The following is a 13,827-nucleotide window of genomic DNA, read 5'->3' as shown; positions in this document are numbered from 1 at the left end:
GTGTTTGCTTCGCCCCGTGTGGTCCAGGGAGGCTGCCCACCTGCCTACCCTCAGTAGCTGGGCCCTGCTGCCCAGGAGACTGCTGCTCCGGGCCCTCTTCTTGTGACCCTGGCGCACCTTCCCTGCAGGGGGGTGGTTGTTCACCTCCATGCAGTCAGCTCATTGCTCTTTATGAGCTGTTTCCAGATGTCACCATGCCGAGAGGTTTGGAGGGCACTGTCCTGGCACCTGAGTTTCTTCACAGGGCTGTCGAGGGTGAAGGTGGCAGTTCTGCTGCGGCGGCCAGTCCTGGGGTGACAGGAGGCCACAGGTCCCCCAGTACCCGAGACCCAGGCTCAGGAGGGACCTCGTTGTGACCGGCAGGGGCCTCTTCCTTGCTCACAAGCCCATTGAGGGGCCTTCTGCCACCCTGGGAACCCAGCTCTGGCCCCGACTCATGGGGCCTCTGAATGGCCCTTCCGGGGGCCACGAGGGATGAGCTGTCCTGTCTCTGCCGTGAACAGGTCCCTCTGTGGGTTCTCCGTTAAAGCCCAGTTGTAGCTTGGACCTTGAAGCTCAGCTCCTGCAGAGGGTGAGTTGGGGGCCGGGGAGGTGGAGGCTGCGTGAAGACATTTGAGGCACCTTTTGCAGATGAGCTTCCACTCGGTTTGGGGTATTTTTAGCCAGCAGCATCCAGTGCACGGCAAGGCAGAAATAGAAGAGGTTGTTTTGGCCGTTCTGGTGCTGACAGTCTCTGGCTCTTGGGGAGCTGGGCAGGGGCTGGGGAGGGGCGGGTGTTCCAAGCACAAACAACTTCTGCTGTTTAGAAAAACATCTCGAGACGAGGTGGCTGTGGATGGGGAATTATTTCTGTTGGTGAACTCTTTATGTAAATGCCACACACCGCACTGCTTCTCTGCGTGTGTAATCACAGCAGGCTGCACCGGGGGTGGGGGTGCGTAATTATGTGTTAAAATACCACCCGGGTTGCTTTGCTGTGTTCCCTGAGCGCTCGAGTAATTCTGGGCTTAGCCTGCAGTGCTCTGCCCCTCCCCGGAAAATGCTGCCTGACCCCTGTAGCGGCCGAGCAGGGGCTGTGCACTCTCCTTCGAGGCCCCCTTTCTGGCCTCTGTTCTGCTGCAGCCTCTGCTCGCGTGTCCCTGGGCCTTGGGAAGCTCCCCCTCCTCCTGGGACTGACAGGTGCAGTGTGCACCATACTCATCCTGGGCCAGTGGGTCCCTGGGGAGGGAGTGTCAGGGTGACTCCAGGGTGGGTGGTTTCAGACCCCACATGGTTCTCAGGAGTGGAACCCGTGCTGCCTTCAGTGGGGCGCCCGCTGTGGATTCGGGATGTGGGGTCCTCAGTAACCAAGGTTTCAGCCCCCCAGGGCTGGGTGGCCTGCCCCTCCCTGACAGGCGCTGGGTGTAAAGGTGACTCCCGGTGACTCCAGGACCCTCCCTGCCTCCTGCTGTCCTCAGGCTGCTCCCCAGCAGCCCCCTTGGCAGTCCCCCACACCCCGAGGCTCAGCCACCCCTGCAGAGCTTTTCTGTGACTCTCCAAGGTGGGGGTCATGGAGGGACGGGGAACAGGGACAGCATGGCCAGGTGCACCTGCCTCTGAGCATTCTGGTGCGGCCGCAGGTGGGCTCTGCATGGAGCTGCCTGCCCCGAGCCTGCTGGACGTGCAGGTTCCACCCCACCCCTCCCTCTGCACACCGGAGACCAGCAGGTCCTGCAAGCTGCCCCCCGTCCCCCACCGGGGGACTTCCCATCACACTGAGGCTGCCAAGGGGACCGCGCGGTGCCCTCAGCAAGCAAGGTCCAGCCCTGGGTGGCCTCAGGGCCTTTCCCACCTGCAGGCTGCCCTCGTGCAATCGGGCAGGTGGAGGCTGGGCCATGAGGCCCTCCCTGCGGGCCTTGAAGCTCAGTGGGGTGTGCAGGAGCCCAGGGCAGTGGGATTCCCTAGTGAAGGCAGCTGACTGGGCAGGTGGCCCTCTCAGGGCCTTGCCTTTTGTGCTGGGACACAGGAATGAGGGAGGCGGCATTCCGCCCTCACCTAAGCAGGGTGGCTGTGCGGGCAGCCTACCAGGCTGGGGTGTGAGGAGTGCCGGACTGGTGTCCATGGTGGCATGTGAGCACTGGGGTCCCGCTCAGAGGAGCTGATCTTCACCCGGGAACCCTGCTGGGCTTGTGAGGACCCCTGTGTGAGGGTGGGCCCTGTGAGGCTTCCTGGGACTCGAGGTGGCGGGGGTGGGGGGCAACAGGGAAGTGGGGGGCCCGTGGGGAAGTGGGAGCCCCAGGCATTGCTGGGCAGGATTTGGGGCCAGGGCTGTGTTTCCTCAGCCCCGCGTGCCTGGTGCATGCTGGGTGTCCAGCAGGTGGTCGTCAGATGAAAGGTCTCAGTCCTGGCCCTCCATGAACACCTAGAGGGGCTCTGTGACCCTGACAGCAGAGAGTCCTGCCCGGGGACCCCGGGGTGGCACCATGGGCTGTGTGGCCCAGGAGCCTCCGAGGGGCCCGTCTGTGGCGCGTGGTGCCGTCGGGGTCACGCTGCGCAGCTGCAGGTCCTGAGGATGCAGGGCCCCTGGCCGTCATCTGCCCCAGCAGTGGTTTGTTGGGAACAGTCCCAGACAGCAGGAGGGCTGCCCCTGGTGGCGGTGGCGCGTCTGCTGGCCTGGCTGTTGGCAAGTGTTTATGGAGCTGCTCCTTGTCAGGCCAGCACTGTCCCAGGGCTGTGTTCTTGGATGCACTGAGTCCCCCGTGTCCTTGCCCCTCAGTCGGGTGGCCGTGCCCCACTGCCCCTTGCTGGGAGCTGCTGGGAGAAGAGTTGGGGGCCACAGTACCTGTCACCCCCGCCCAGCTACCCGCCTCTCCTCCACCCAGCAGTTTTTGTGGCCCCAGCAGTGGCTGCCCTGCTGGCCCCGCTAAGCCGTCCTCCATCCTGTCATGTGCTGTACTCTCCCTTGGGACCCCGAGCACTGAGCTGTCACTGCTGCCCGGCAAGCAGGCTCTGCACAGCACCCTCCCAGGAGTCAGCCCTCAGCAGCTCATTCCCTGGGCCTGGGCGGGCATCCCTTGCCTCACATCTTCTGCTCATTCGTTCACAGGAGCTTCCCTGTGAGGGCAGGACCCAGGTGGGCAAGAGGGCACCAAGTAGGGATGGGGCAGGCTGAAGCCAGTCTGACCCAGGCCAGCAGGAGAGCGGCACAGAGTGGCCTCACCTGGGCCCAGGTGGGCAGAGTGGGTCTAACCCAGGCCCCAGGGAGCATGGAGGGCAGGCGGGCAGACACAGAGCAGCCCCCCAGATGCCCATCTGACCAGGTTGGTTCTGGGCCCACAGTGCAAGAGAAGCCTGAGCCAGTGCCGCTGGAGAGCCGCTCCTGCGTCCTCATCCGCCGCGACCTCGTGGCCCTGCCTGCCAGCCTCATCAGCCAGATCGGATACCGCTGCCATCCCAAGCTCTACTCGGAGGGGGACCCTGGGGAGAAGCTGGAGCTGGTGGCAGGTGAGGCTGCCTCCCACCCGTCTATTGTATGCAAATGTCCTTATTTATTTATTTATTTATTTATTTATTGCAGAGCTCTGAACAATGTACTCATCACCAATCAGTCAAAAAAAAAAAAAAAAAAAGAACATCTTAAATTTCCTCTAATTTCCTTTTAGAAGAATGTGTCATTAAGAGAAGTTATTCAATTGAATTAATTTAGCATTTTAATTGAATCCCCTGGGCTGGTCGCACTCCTGATTGGCAGGGGCTGCAATCACAATGTGTTTTAATTTAGGTCACAGATAAAACCATGTCACGTATGGTTGCCAGTCCCCCCACCCCACGAGGGTCCAGTTGCAGCCTTTGGGTAACCAAGGGAGGGTAACGGCCAGGTTCCGAGTGGCAGCTGCAGTCAAGGCGGGATCCTTCTGGCAGAACAAACACGTCCGAGTCCAGAAGCCCGTGGGGGCCGGGCCTCGCTCAGGAATATTTACCTTTTGTGTTGGATTCCTTTGGTGTCATAGTTCCTTGTAGATTTTTACGACTGTTCAAGGAGAAGATGGGGCAGGCTGAAGCCAGTCTGACCTGCGCCATAGGCATCTTCTTTGGTGACTATTGGGCCATTTTCTGGGGATTTCTTCCCAGTTTTCCAGGAAGCCCCAAGCTCGGGCCCTCAGGTGCTTTCCTTGGCCACAGCTGAGCAGTTCTGCCCAGCCCTGTCCTGTTCCTGTCCACCCCCAAAGGCTACACCTTAGGCAGCGTCTCGGGGTCTTCCCTTCCAGCAGGACGAGTGCCTCAGGTGTGAGCCACTGCCTGAGGGTTGCCTGGGCTGGCCTCGCCTTCCAGCTGCCAGGGACTTCGGTCCTCATGGGACAGTGGCCTCCTGGGCTGCACCTGGCGGTGTTGGGCTGCCCTGGCCAGGAGGGGTAGGGGCCCACCTTGCTGTGCCCTGAGCTCCCGCCCTGCCCCGGCACTGCTCCTGGATGGCGAGCGCAGTGCTGGGCTGCCGGGGCTGGGTGGGCCCCTGGGGTTGGGCTCTGGGGCTCAGGTGCCTACGTGGGTCCTGGTGCTTCACATAGGTGTGGTCCCGGGAAGATACTGTCAGTCACCCCAGCTTCTAGCAGCTGTGGCCTGTGTTTGGGGTGTGGGGCTGATGGGGTTGGAGACGTGCTTCAAGTTTATGAGCGCTCCTCAGGAGAGTTCCTCCAGCCCAGACCCTGGCAGGAAGGGCCTGTGGGAACGGTGGGGCAGGAGACGGGCCATGGCAGGAAGAGGCCATGGGCACTCACAGGCTCCTGGAAGCAGGCGCACCTGGACATCAGTGTCCTTCGGGACGTGGCATCTCGTGGTCACTGAGCCTGGCTGTCCCCAGAAAGCAGTCCCTCCCCGTTGTTCCCAGCGGGGTCAGTCCTGCTGCTGGTCCATGCCCTCGCTCACCCAGACCCTGGTGGGACACCTGGGGTGTGGTCAAGTTTCCGAGGGTAAACAGCATAGCATGGACCTCCCTGGCCACGCCTCTGCCCTAGCTGGTTTTCCTCTTCACACATACCCAGAGGAGGTCAGCGCTGGGCCCTGCAAAGCTCCAGCCATACCCTCCAGCCAGGGGATTCCGTCTCCCTCATCGTTGCCTGAGGCTCTTTGGTATCTGGGACGGAGCAGAAAGGCAAAGACATGAGTGTTTCCGAAACCCAGGGCCAGAGCCAGCCCCTCAGAGTGTGTTCCCTAGGCCAGGTGCAGTGCCCTACTCCTGTAATCCCAGCACTTTGGGAGGCCGAAGTGGGAAGATTGCTTGAGGCCAGGTGTTCAAGACCAGCCTGGGCAACATAGGGAGACTTCATCAAAATTAACTGGGCATGGTGGTGGCGCCTGTGGTCCCGGCTACTCAGGAGGCTGAGGTGGGAGGATCACTGGAGCCCGGGAGGTTGAGGCTACAGTGAGCCATGATTGCACCACTGCTCTCCAGCCTGGGCAACAGAGCAAGACCCTGTCTCTAAACAACAAAGTGTGTCCCCGGGGAGGGAGCTGAGGCTGGGGGCCGCAGCATAGCGGAGACAGCTTGGAGTTTGGGGCTCGTTGGGGAGGGTGGGGGGCGCTGTGGCTTTCCCCACCCCCTGCTTAGTTCCATGTGTGATTTGGGACCTGCTGGGGCTGGCCTTGGCCATGGCCTCTCCTGGTGACCAGCAGGTGGGACCTCAAATTGCTCCTCCCCAAAACAAGTCCTAGAAGCTTCCAGTTCCTCCCCACCCTCCCCCTCACCCGTCTGTGTGCCTCTTCGGACCCTAGTGTCCCAGGAAGGCCACGAGCCCTTTTTCTGTTTGGCGGCTGCAGGCTCTGGGGTCTACATCACACGTGGCCAGCTGATGAACTGCCACCTGTGCGCAGGGGTGAAGCATAAGGTCTTGCTGCGGAGGCTCCTGGCCACCTTCTTTGACAGGTAGGTCGGGGCAGGGGTGCTGGAGGGCACAATGGAGCTGCGGAGGATTCTGGCTCCTTTAGCTGTGAGCTATCTGATTGTCCAGGGTTGTGGCATTGAAAGCCCTCTCGCATTCCTGACTTCAGCCATGGCCGGTCAGCCCCAGGACAGTGGAGAGGCTCCCGGGGAGGGAGGGGCTGTCTTTCGTGGCCTTTCTCAAAGGGGCTTGTGGATGCAACCCCCACAACAGAAAAAGTGAAGAGCCACACTTATTCTGTTATGCGGATGGGACGACAGAACCCTTCCTGAGGACACAGCAGCTTCCTCAGACGTCCCCGGAGTCCCTGAGGACAAGGCTCGGGTCACCTTGCAGCCCCATCACCCAGTCATCTTCTCAGCCCAGACGCTTTTCCTTTGTCCTGTCCCTTAGAGGGTGGCTGGGCCGGCTCCTGCCACTGGGACACACGCAGACCAGCCAAGGGTGAGGCCAAGTGGCCTCCCAGTGAGGCATTCTCGTGGGTGGGTCGCCTCCAGGTCCCCTCCCCGTCGTCCTCACCCTGCCTGCCTTTCCTGTCCCTCCACCAGGAACACGCTGGCCAACAGCTGTGGGACCGGCATCCGCTCATCCACCAGCGACCCCAGCCGGAAGCCGCTGGACAGCCGGGTCCTGAACGCTGTGAAATGTAAGAGCTTGGGGTCTCTCGGGTGGGTGGGGCCGGGGCTGGGTTCAGATCCCAGCCTGAAGAGGACTGGGTGGGCCCCGGGGGTGCTCCTGGCCACCTGCAGCTTCCGTCCCCGGGGGCCAAGCATGGTCTGATTGAGGGGAAGACGAGGAGAAAAGAGCAGCTCTCAGAAGCCAGGTCTTGAGGTGTTAACGTTCTTGGTAGGTTTCCAAGTGTGATGAATTCAGCTGCGAAACTATTTTAATATGTGAAATAGATCTAATTTTCCTTTTTGAACAAAACCCCTTATTTACATTTTGTGGTTATTTTGAGCCTTTGCCATCTGTTCGGCCGGCTTCTGCCTCCCGCTCTTGGGCGTGTGGGGGCGGAGCCCGGTCCATCTCCAGGGCAGACCGCCGCCCCCGGCCCGCACCCCAGATGTGGAAGATGCTGACTGCTGCCGGCTCGCACCAGGTGGCCAAGAGCACAGCCTCCTGTGGCCCTCGGCCCAAGAAGCACTATCTTGTTTTCTTCCTTTAAAAAAAAAAAAAAAAAAAAAACCTTGTGAGGCAAATTCTGTTTTAGAGCAAAAAGGGGCCTTTGCGGCCAGGAGTTACAGTCCCAAAACGCGGGGTGGCAGCCGAGGCTCTGGGATGATTCTGGGAGGGACCGAGGCAGACGTGGCCCCTGGGACCTGCCTCTAGGCTTCATACCGTTGGGAGGAATGGCCTGGCCTTGGCCTGGGCTCCTGCCAGAGAAAGGAGGCGAGTGTTGCTGAAGTGATGGCTTCTGTTGCTCCCTTCCTCCAGGCTGGGACTGGGACGGGAAGGGGTCTTGTTATTCCCGAGAGGGGGACCCTCTGACCAACCAGTTCCCGTTAGCCGGTGGGGCTGTGGAAGCCCAGAGAGATTGAACACAGGCCTGAGCCTCACAGCTGGCAGATGGCCAAGGCTGCTGGGCCTGACCAGGCTAGAGACTATTCCAGACGAATGGGGTGGGGAGGCCTCCCAGGCCGAGCAGTGAGAAACGTGACCTCTGGTCTTCTGGCTGAGCCCGGGAGAGCCCCAGGTGGTCACATGGGCCCCAAGAGTGGCCAGGGAGGCTCATCCAGGGCATCATGGTTCTGTGGCCTTGGGGAGGGGCAGGCCTCCCGGCAGGCAGGTGGCTGAGCTCACGCCGCCCCGTCCTCACAGTGTACTGTCAGAACTTCGCCCCCAGCTTCAAGGAGAGTGAGATGAACGTGATCGCCGCGGACATGTGCACCAACGCCCGCCGCGTTCGCAAGCGCTGGCTGCCCAAGATCAAGTCCATGCTGCCGGAGGGCGTGGAGATGTACCGCACGGTCATGGGTTCCTCCGCCGCCAGTGTGCCCCTTGACCCTGAGTTCCCGCCTGCCGCGGCACAGGTGTTCGAGCAGCGCATCTATGCCGAGCGGCGGAGCGACGCCGCCACCATCGTGGCTCTGAGAACTGACGCCGTGAATGTTGACCTGAGCGCCGCCGCCAACCCCGCCTTCGACGCCGGCGAGGAGGTGGACGGGGCTGGCTCTGTCATCCAGGAGGTGGCCGCCCCGGAGCCGCTGCCTGCCGATGGCCAGAGCCCCCCACAGCCGTTTGAGCAGGGCGGGGGCAGCCCCAGCAGGCCCCAGACGCCGGCGGCCGCGGCCCGGAGGCCGGAGGGCACCTATGCAGGGACTTTGTAAGCGGAGCTGGGTGGCTGCGCGAGGGACCGAGTACTAGAGCTGCTTGCATGCGTTACTAATACAAACAAATGTGATCAAGCCACTTACCTACTGAACTGCTACTGTTGCCTGAGAAAAATGTGATTTTTATTCTGCTTGTATTTAAAATTGATGAAGGAAACAAATGCATTCATTATACTGTAAACAATTAGGCCACTGGCAGCCTCCCGCGAGGAAGCTCCCAGGGCTCCCTTTTGATATTCACAAGGTCAGTCTCCAAGTGTAGCTTCCCTCCCCCTTCTCGGGGAGGATGGGAGGCCGCCAGGTCCCTAGTGCCCAGCCCTGCCCCTTCCTCCCTGCCCTTCCTGCTCCTTCTGCCCAGAAGACGAAGCAGGGGCCAGCAGTGGTCTGTGGCGAGGGGGCTGGGGTGTGCGTCACTGACCCTTCCTTCCTTACCCATGGAACCCCTCTGGGGCGACGGGGCAGGGCTCAGGCCCCAGGGCCCTAACTCCTCGTTTTTCCTTCTTCGGAGACTCGGGGCCAGGCCCACCTGTGTGGGGTGTGTGCACCAGTGTGTGTGTGTGTGTGTGTGCGTGTGCAGGGGTGTGGTGAGGGGGCAGTGATGGCTGTGGCCCACCCCTCGGGGGGTGGAGAAAAGGGTACTTTACTCTGCCCCCACACCCTGTCCTTGTTCTGCCCGATCCGTCTCGGCTCTGCAGCCCCTCGGTCCCCTGACCCCAGGGCACCGCTGACCCCGCCTGGCCTCCCACTGTCCTGCCCGGGCCCACTGTGGGACCTGCACAGCTGATGTAGCGCACGCCGCCCTCTGCTGCCTCAGCCACTTTGCGATTATGCTTGTCTTGTTTTTGGTAGGTTTTGTTGTTAATTTAGATCTATTTCATATATGGTTTGGAAACTTTCAGACTCAGTAGAACAAAAACTTTGGGTGGGATGGGTGTCCCTGTCCCCAGCCCACCGTGGCTTGGGGCGGGTCATCTGTGGCCGTCAGGGTGCATCCCCCTGCCACCCGCCCAGGGCCAGGGACCACTCATCTCCTACTGGGGGAAAAAGGGGGTCCCAGGTGGGTGACTAGTATGTGTGAAGCTGAGCTCAGGGCCAGACCTGGGGAGGGGGGACTCTGCTCGGGCAGGAGGCAGCGGCCAGGGCTGGGCCAGGGCGAGAGTGGGTCCTCTCGGTGCTGGGATCCCCGTCTGCCTTAGGGGGTGTGCATGGATGGAGGGTGCCTGAGGCTGCAGGCAGGGGACGGCCAGGACAGGCCTGGGCTGGGGCAGTTGGAGGTGTGGGCACTGGTAAGGGACAGAGGGTTAGGGATCATGTTGGGGGGCCAGGGACAGTGGAGGAAGGGCCCATGGAAGATGGGGCTGTTTGGTTTGAGGCTGGAGTGCTTCCTTTGAAATTTAATTACTGTTTTTTAAGTGGTAGGGCTCACAGACTGTGTGAAGTCCTGTGTGAAGTGCTGGTGTGGCCACCTACCCAGGTGTCCCTCCCTTTTGTTTTGGGGGCCTGTGTCCTTGTCCAGGGGCAGCTGTCCTTCCCAGGTGTGGCCAGGAGAACCCCCCATCCCAAGACTTGAAATGTCTGTTGCTCACCTCTGTCCCTCCAGAACTCGGCTTCCCTATCTGCACGCGCAAAACAAGTGCAGCCTTGCACCCATCAGCACCCCCTCTCGTGCACACACAGGCCAGTGAGCGGCGGCCGATCAGCGCACCCCACTCCCCCAACCCCCACAACCCATCAAGCGGAGGCCGCCCCCCCCCCCCGTGTGCACACAGGCCAGTGAGCGGCGGCCGACCAGTGCACCCCACTCCCCCAACCTCCACAACCCATCAAGCGGAGGCCCCCCCCGCTAGGGGAGGACCACATGCTGCACCCTGGCCTGGGGACCTACAGGGTGTGGGTTAGACGCATTCCCACTGGGCAGCTCCTTTCTGCCCCACAGCCCACGCCTGTGGCGAGGCCCTAGGAGACCTTGCGTGGGGCCGCCTCTACAGACTGCACTCAGCCTCCTGGGCTGCCTCCAGCCAGGCCCAGCACGTGCCTGCCCTCCAGAAAAATACGTTGCTTTCCAGAAGGAGGTGGGGGACCATGGGCAGGCACTGTGGACACTAACCTCGGCCCTTCCACCCATTCCTCAGGGCCCAAGTTCAGGGGGACCAAGGCCTGCATTCCTAGGGCCAGAGGTGGCTCAGCGGTGCAGAGGCATCCAGACCTTCTGCTGAACTAAGAACCACCCAGCCTGGAGGGAGCCTCTCTCTGCCTCTTCCTCCCCTGTCTTGGGCCCAGGTGGGGTTGGAGCCCCCATGGGGCACGCTGGGAACCTGGACCAAGCCTTCCTCAGAGCTGGGAGGAGGCCACGGGGCGGAGCAGGGGTGGGTAAGGGAGGTTGAGCTGCACTTGAGTTCCCTCTGGAGTTTCCTTCATCTGCCCCACACCCAAATTTGCACTTTAATTTGACCATCCCTGGGGGCCTGGCTGCTGACAGAAGGGCTCTCTCTGCCCTCCACTCCAAAGTGGGTGCCCCCCTACCGTTGGCCAGGATAGGGAGGTAGCCGCTGGCCGCTGCCGGAGGTGGTAGCTGCACAGAGGACGCCTGACTGCTGCTCAGGCCTGCACAATGTCCCGTGGCCCCTTCCTCACTCGTTTGTAATCGCCGTCTGTTTTGTTGTTCTGGGTAAGGAAGGCAAGAGCTATAGATAAAACTTAAATAATAATAATTTAATGTGAATGGGTTCTGAGCTCTCCCTGCGCCCCGGGCGGGCCAGGCCGAGCGTTTTGCACTAATGTGTCCCACGGTGGGCGTGAGTCGGGAGTGTCTGCGGACGTGCGTGGCTGCTGAGCGGACCTGCCGTGTGCTCCCTCCGCGTCCTGAATGTACCGTGGGGCGGGGGCGGCGGCCCGGGCTCGGAGGGGCCTTCCAGAGTGCCTTAGCATCCTTTGATCATTTTTCCCAAGGAAACCAATTACGAAAGCCGGACCCTTCCCTCCTTTGTTTACAAGATGACTAATTCCAGAATCCGGGGTTGTCCTGTCCTGTGAGTGTGACCCTGACTCATCCAGACCCTGTAGAGAGAGACGAGCCACTCAGTATTTATGAGATGTCTGCACCTTTATCCCTAAGCCTGACTATTAGCAATACGCATATCCTATATAGAATCTATTACAGAGCTACGTTATCTCCACACCTTTTGAGGAGGACAGAAGGGACTGGACCGTGTTGGAGCTGCCGCCTGGCAGGTGGTGGGCCTGGGACCTAGCCGCCTCTCCTGCCCTGCCCTCCTCTTCCCCAAGGGGATGGGCCCAGGAGGCAGCTGGGTTGCATGCAGAGGTCCAGGAGGGACCGGAGGTGTGACAGATACTGTGAGCCCGGCGGGCCGCGCCTGGCTGGGTGCCTCGGTACTTGAATTCTGTCTTGTTTTCCGCACTGTGTCTGCCCACCCGAGTTCTCTGTTGTCACTTAACTTTGCATTGGATTTGGTTGTTGTACTTTGCCCCTGAATGTGGACGAAGCTGTGGGCAAGAGGTCAGCAGGACCCGCCTGGGTGTGCCGGCACTGGCGACTGCGGGTTGGGGCTCCTAGAAGATAGGAGCCGGCTGCCTGGCCTCCTTTCTCCTCCAGGAAGAGTCATTCTTTGGCAATTGTGTTTTGAGCCAGGAGGAAAGTGGAAGGTAGGGAGGGAGGGCTGGTTGGCCCTCGGGGCTGGTCCCCCTCTGAGGGGACTCTAGTTCCTGACCCTGACCTGTCCTCATTCCACAGCTGAAACTGTAAGCACTGGCCCAGTCCCCCCACCCCACCCAGCTGTGTACTGCCTGGGTTCCCCTCAGGAGGGAAATTTTTATGGAAACATCTTGGCAGCAAGTGGAAAAAGGTCTGTGGCCCATGAACCAACTGAAAACTCCAAGAAACCTCTGTCTGCCTCTGCCAGCAGCGAGTCCTAAACGCAGAATCGAGAGCTCGTAGCTGTCCTCAGCTGTAACTACTGTTTCAGAATGTTGCTGCTGCATGCATTTGTCATGTCAGCCAGCCAGCTCCGTGTGTGTGCACGCGCGTGTCTGTGTGTGTGTGCGTCTGTGCACGTGTGCATCTGTGTGCGTGTGCGCATCTGTGTGCATGCGTGTGCGCGCCTGTGCTTGTGCGCGCGTCTGTGTGCGTCTGTGCGTCTGTGTGTGTGCATCTATGTGTGCATGCGTGTGCACATCTGCACGTCTGTGCGTGTGTGCGCGCGTCTGTGTGCGTGTGTGCGTCTGTGCATGTGTGCGTCTGTGTGTGTGTGCGTCTGTGTATGTGCGTGTGTGTGCGTGTGTGCGTGCGTGCACGTCACCACCGGAGCATTTAGGGTTTGGTACAAGATGTTTCTAAAATGGCAAAGGTTTTTCGTGTTTGTTTGTTTTGTTTCTTTGGAAAAAGAAAAGGAAAGGAAAATTATGCAGAATCGAAAGCATTCAGACCGGACGACCTGCTCGTATTCCGATCAGTCGCTTCCATTGTCAGCATCGTACACATGATTGTGATTTTTATGTCAAAAGAAGCCAAAACTTGCAATACTATTTTTAGCAGACAAAAAAAAAGAACTAAGTATAAAATGTATAAATATTTTTGACTTGAACATTTGGATGGCACTGGGTGCAAGTAGAACATCCATCCTTTGGATGGAATGTTTGGAAAAAAGAGACTTTTAAAAAGGAGACGGTTGTTTTAAAGAGTCTGTTTAGGGGTTAAAGTACTGTAACTCACGACTGTTAAAAAATAAATTTTCCTGTGCTGTAAAGGAAGGTTTCACAGTACCACTGAGTTAGATTTCAGCCACAGATGCTTAGCTTTTTTTTTTTTTTTTTTTTTGTCTTTTTTTTAAGGAGGAAGCCTTTGTTTTGTTTTCCTGAGCCCTCACTCTCTTTTTGTGCTGTTACTCGATAGAGTCAAGACTGTTACTTTTTAGCCATGGCTGACATTGTATCAATAACTAAAACTGAAACATCCAAAAGCGAACAGGGAAACCGAGGGCTTCAAGCGTGCTCAGAGCTGTTTCAGACAGTGGAAATCCATGACAAGCGAACAAAAGGATGTGATCATTAATTGTAAAGCGCTTTGTAAAATTCACATTTACAAAATAATAAAGTCAGTTCAAATCTAAGTTTCCGGGACTTGGCTTGGCCCTGTGGGGTTTGGGGGAGACACAGAGAGCCAAGGTTGGGCTGTTGAAGGCAGGGTGGCCAGTGGTCCCCCAGGGGCAGCCTCAGGACCCCTGTCCTTGTTAGCGGCGTCCCCAGGCCAGCTGTCCACACAACAGGGCAGGGATCTGGCTGTGGGGTTCAAGGCCACCTGACCCATCTCTTGTTCTCCCCAGTGTTTTACAAGGGAAGGGGCAGGTGGGTAGGATGTCTGCAGGTATTAGTGTGCCTGCTAGAGGGGGGCCCTGTCCGGACCCCCAGGCGACCTGCCAGGGTCGTGGGGGTCTCCTTTTCGGGACCTTGGTTTTATTGTCTGAGAAGTGGGGCAGCCCCTTCACCTGCCTCACCTGCCACCCAAAAGGTGTGTGGCTCCCTCTTTCCCTCCCCCTCACCTACCCCCTCCGGGGCCACGTCTGCCC

General features: G+C 59.5%; 1 protein-coding gene across 5 annotated transcripts in view; it reads left to right on the top strand.

Moving 5' to 3' along the window:
• NACC2 (NACC family member 2) overlaps positions 1-8,417 on the top strand; it is an 84,359-nt gene extending 75,942 nt beyond the window's left edge. For all 5 annotated transcript variants that reach the window (XM_030818165.1, XM_030818161.1, XM_030818162.1 and 2 more), the window contains 4 exons: positions 3,319-3,483; positions 5,794-5,899; positions 6,464-6,561; positions 7,734-8,417. In XM_030818165.1, the coding sequence (XP_030674025.1) occupies positions 3,319-3,483; positions 5,794-5,899; positions 6,464-6,561; positions 7,734-8,242 (878 nt within the window). In that variant the 3' untranslated portion in view covers positions 8,243-8,417. The remainder of the gene's footprint in view (positions 1-3,318; positions 3,484-5,793; positions 5,900-6,463; positions 6,562-7,733) is intronic.
• The last annotated feature ends 5,410 nt before the right edge of the window (positions 8,418-13,827 follow it).

This window comes from Nomascus leucogenys, chromosome 8 (assembly GCF_006542625.1).
Source record: "Nomascus leucogenys isolate Asia chromosome 8, Asia_NLE_v1, whole genome shotgun sequence".
Taxonomy (NCBI): Eukaryota; Metazoa; Chordata; class Mammalia; order Primates; family Hylobatidae; genus Nomascus; species Nomascus leucogenys.
Note: the sequence above shows the minus strand (reverse complement) of the source record. Positions and strands in the feature narration are given on the sequence as shown.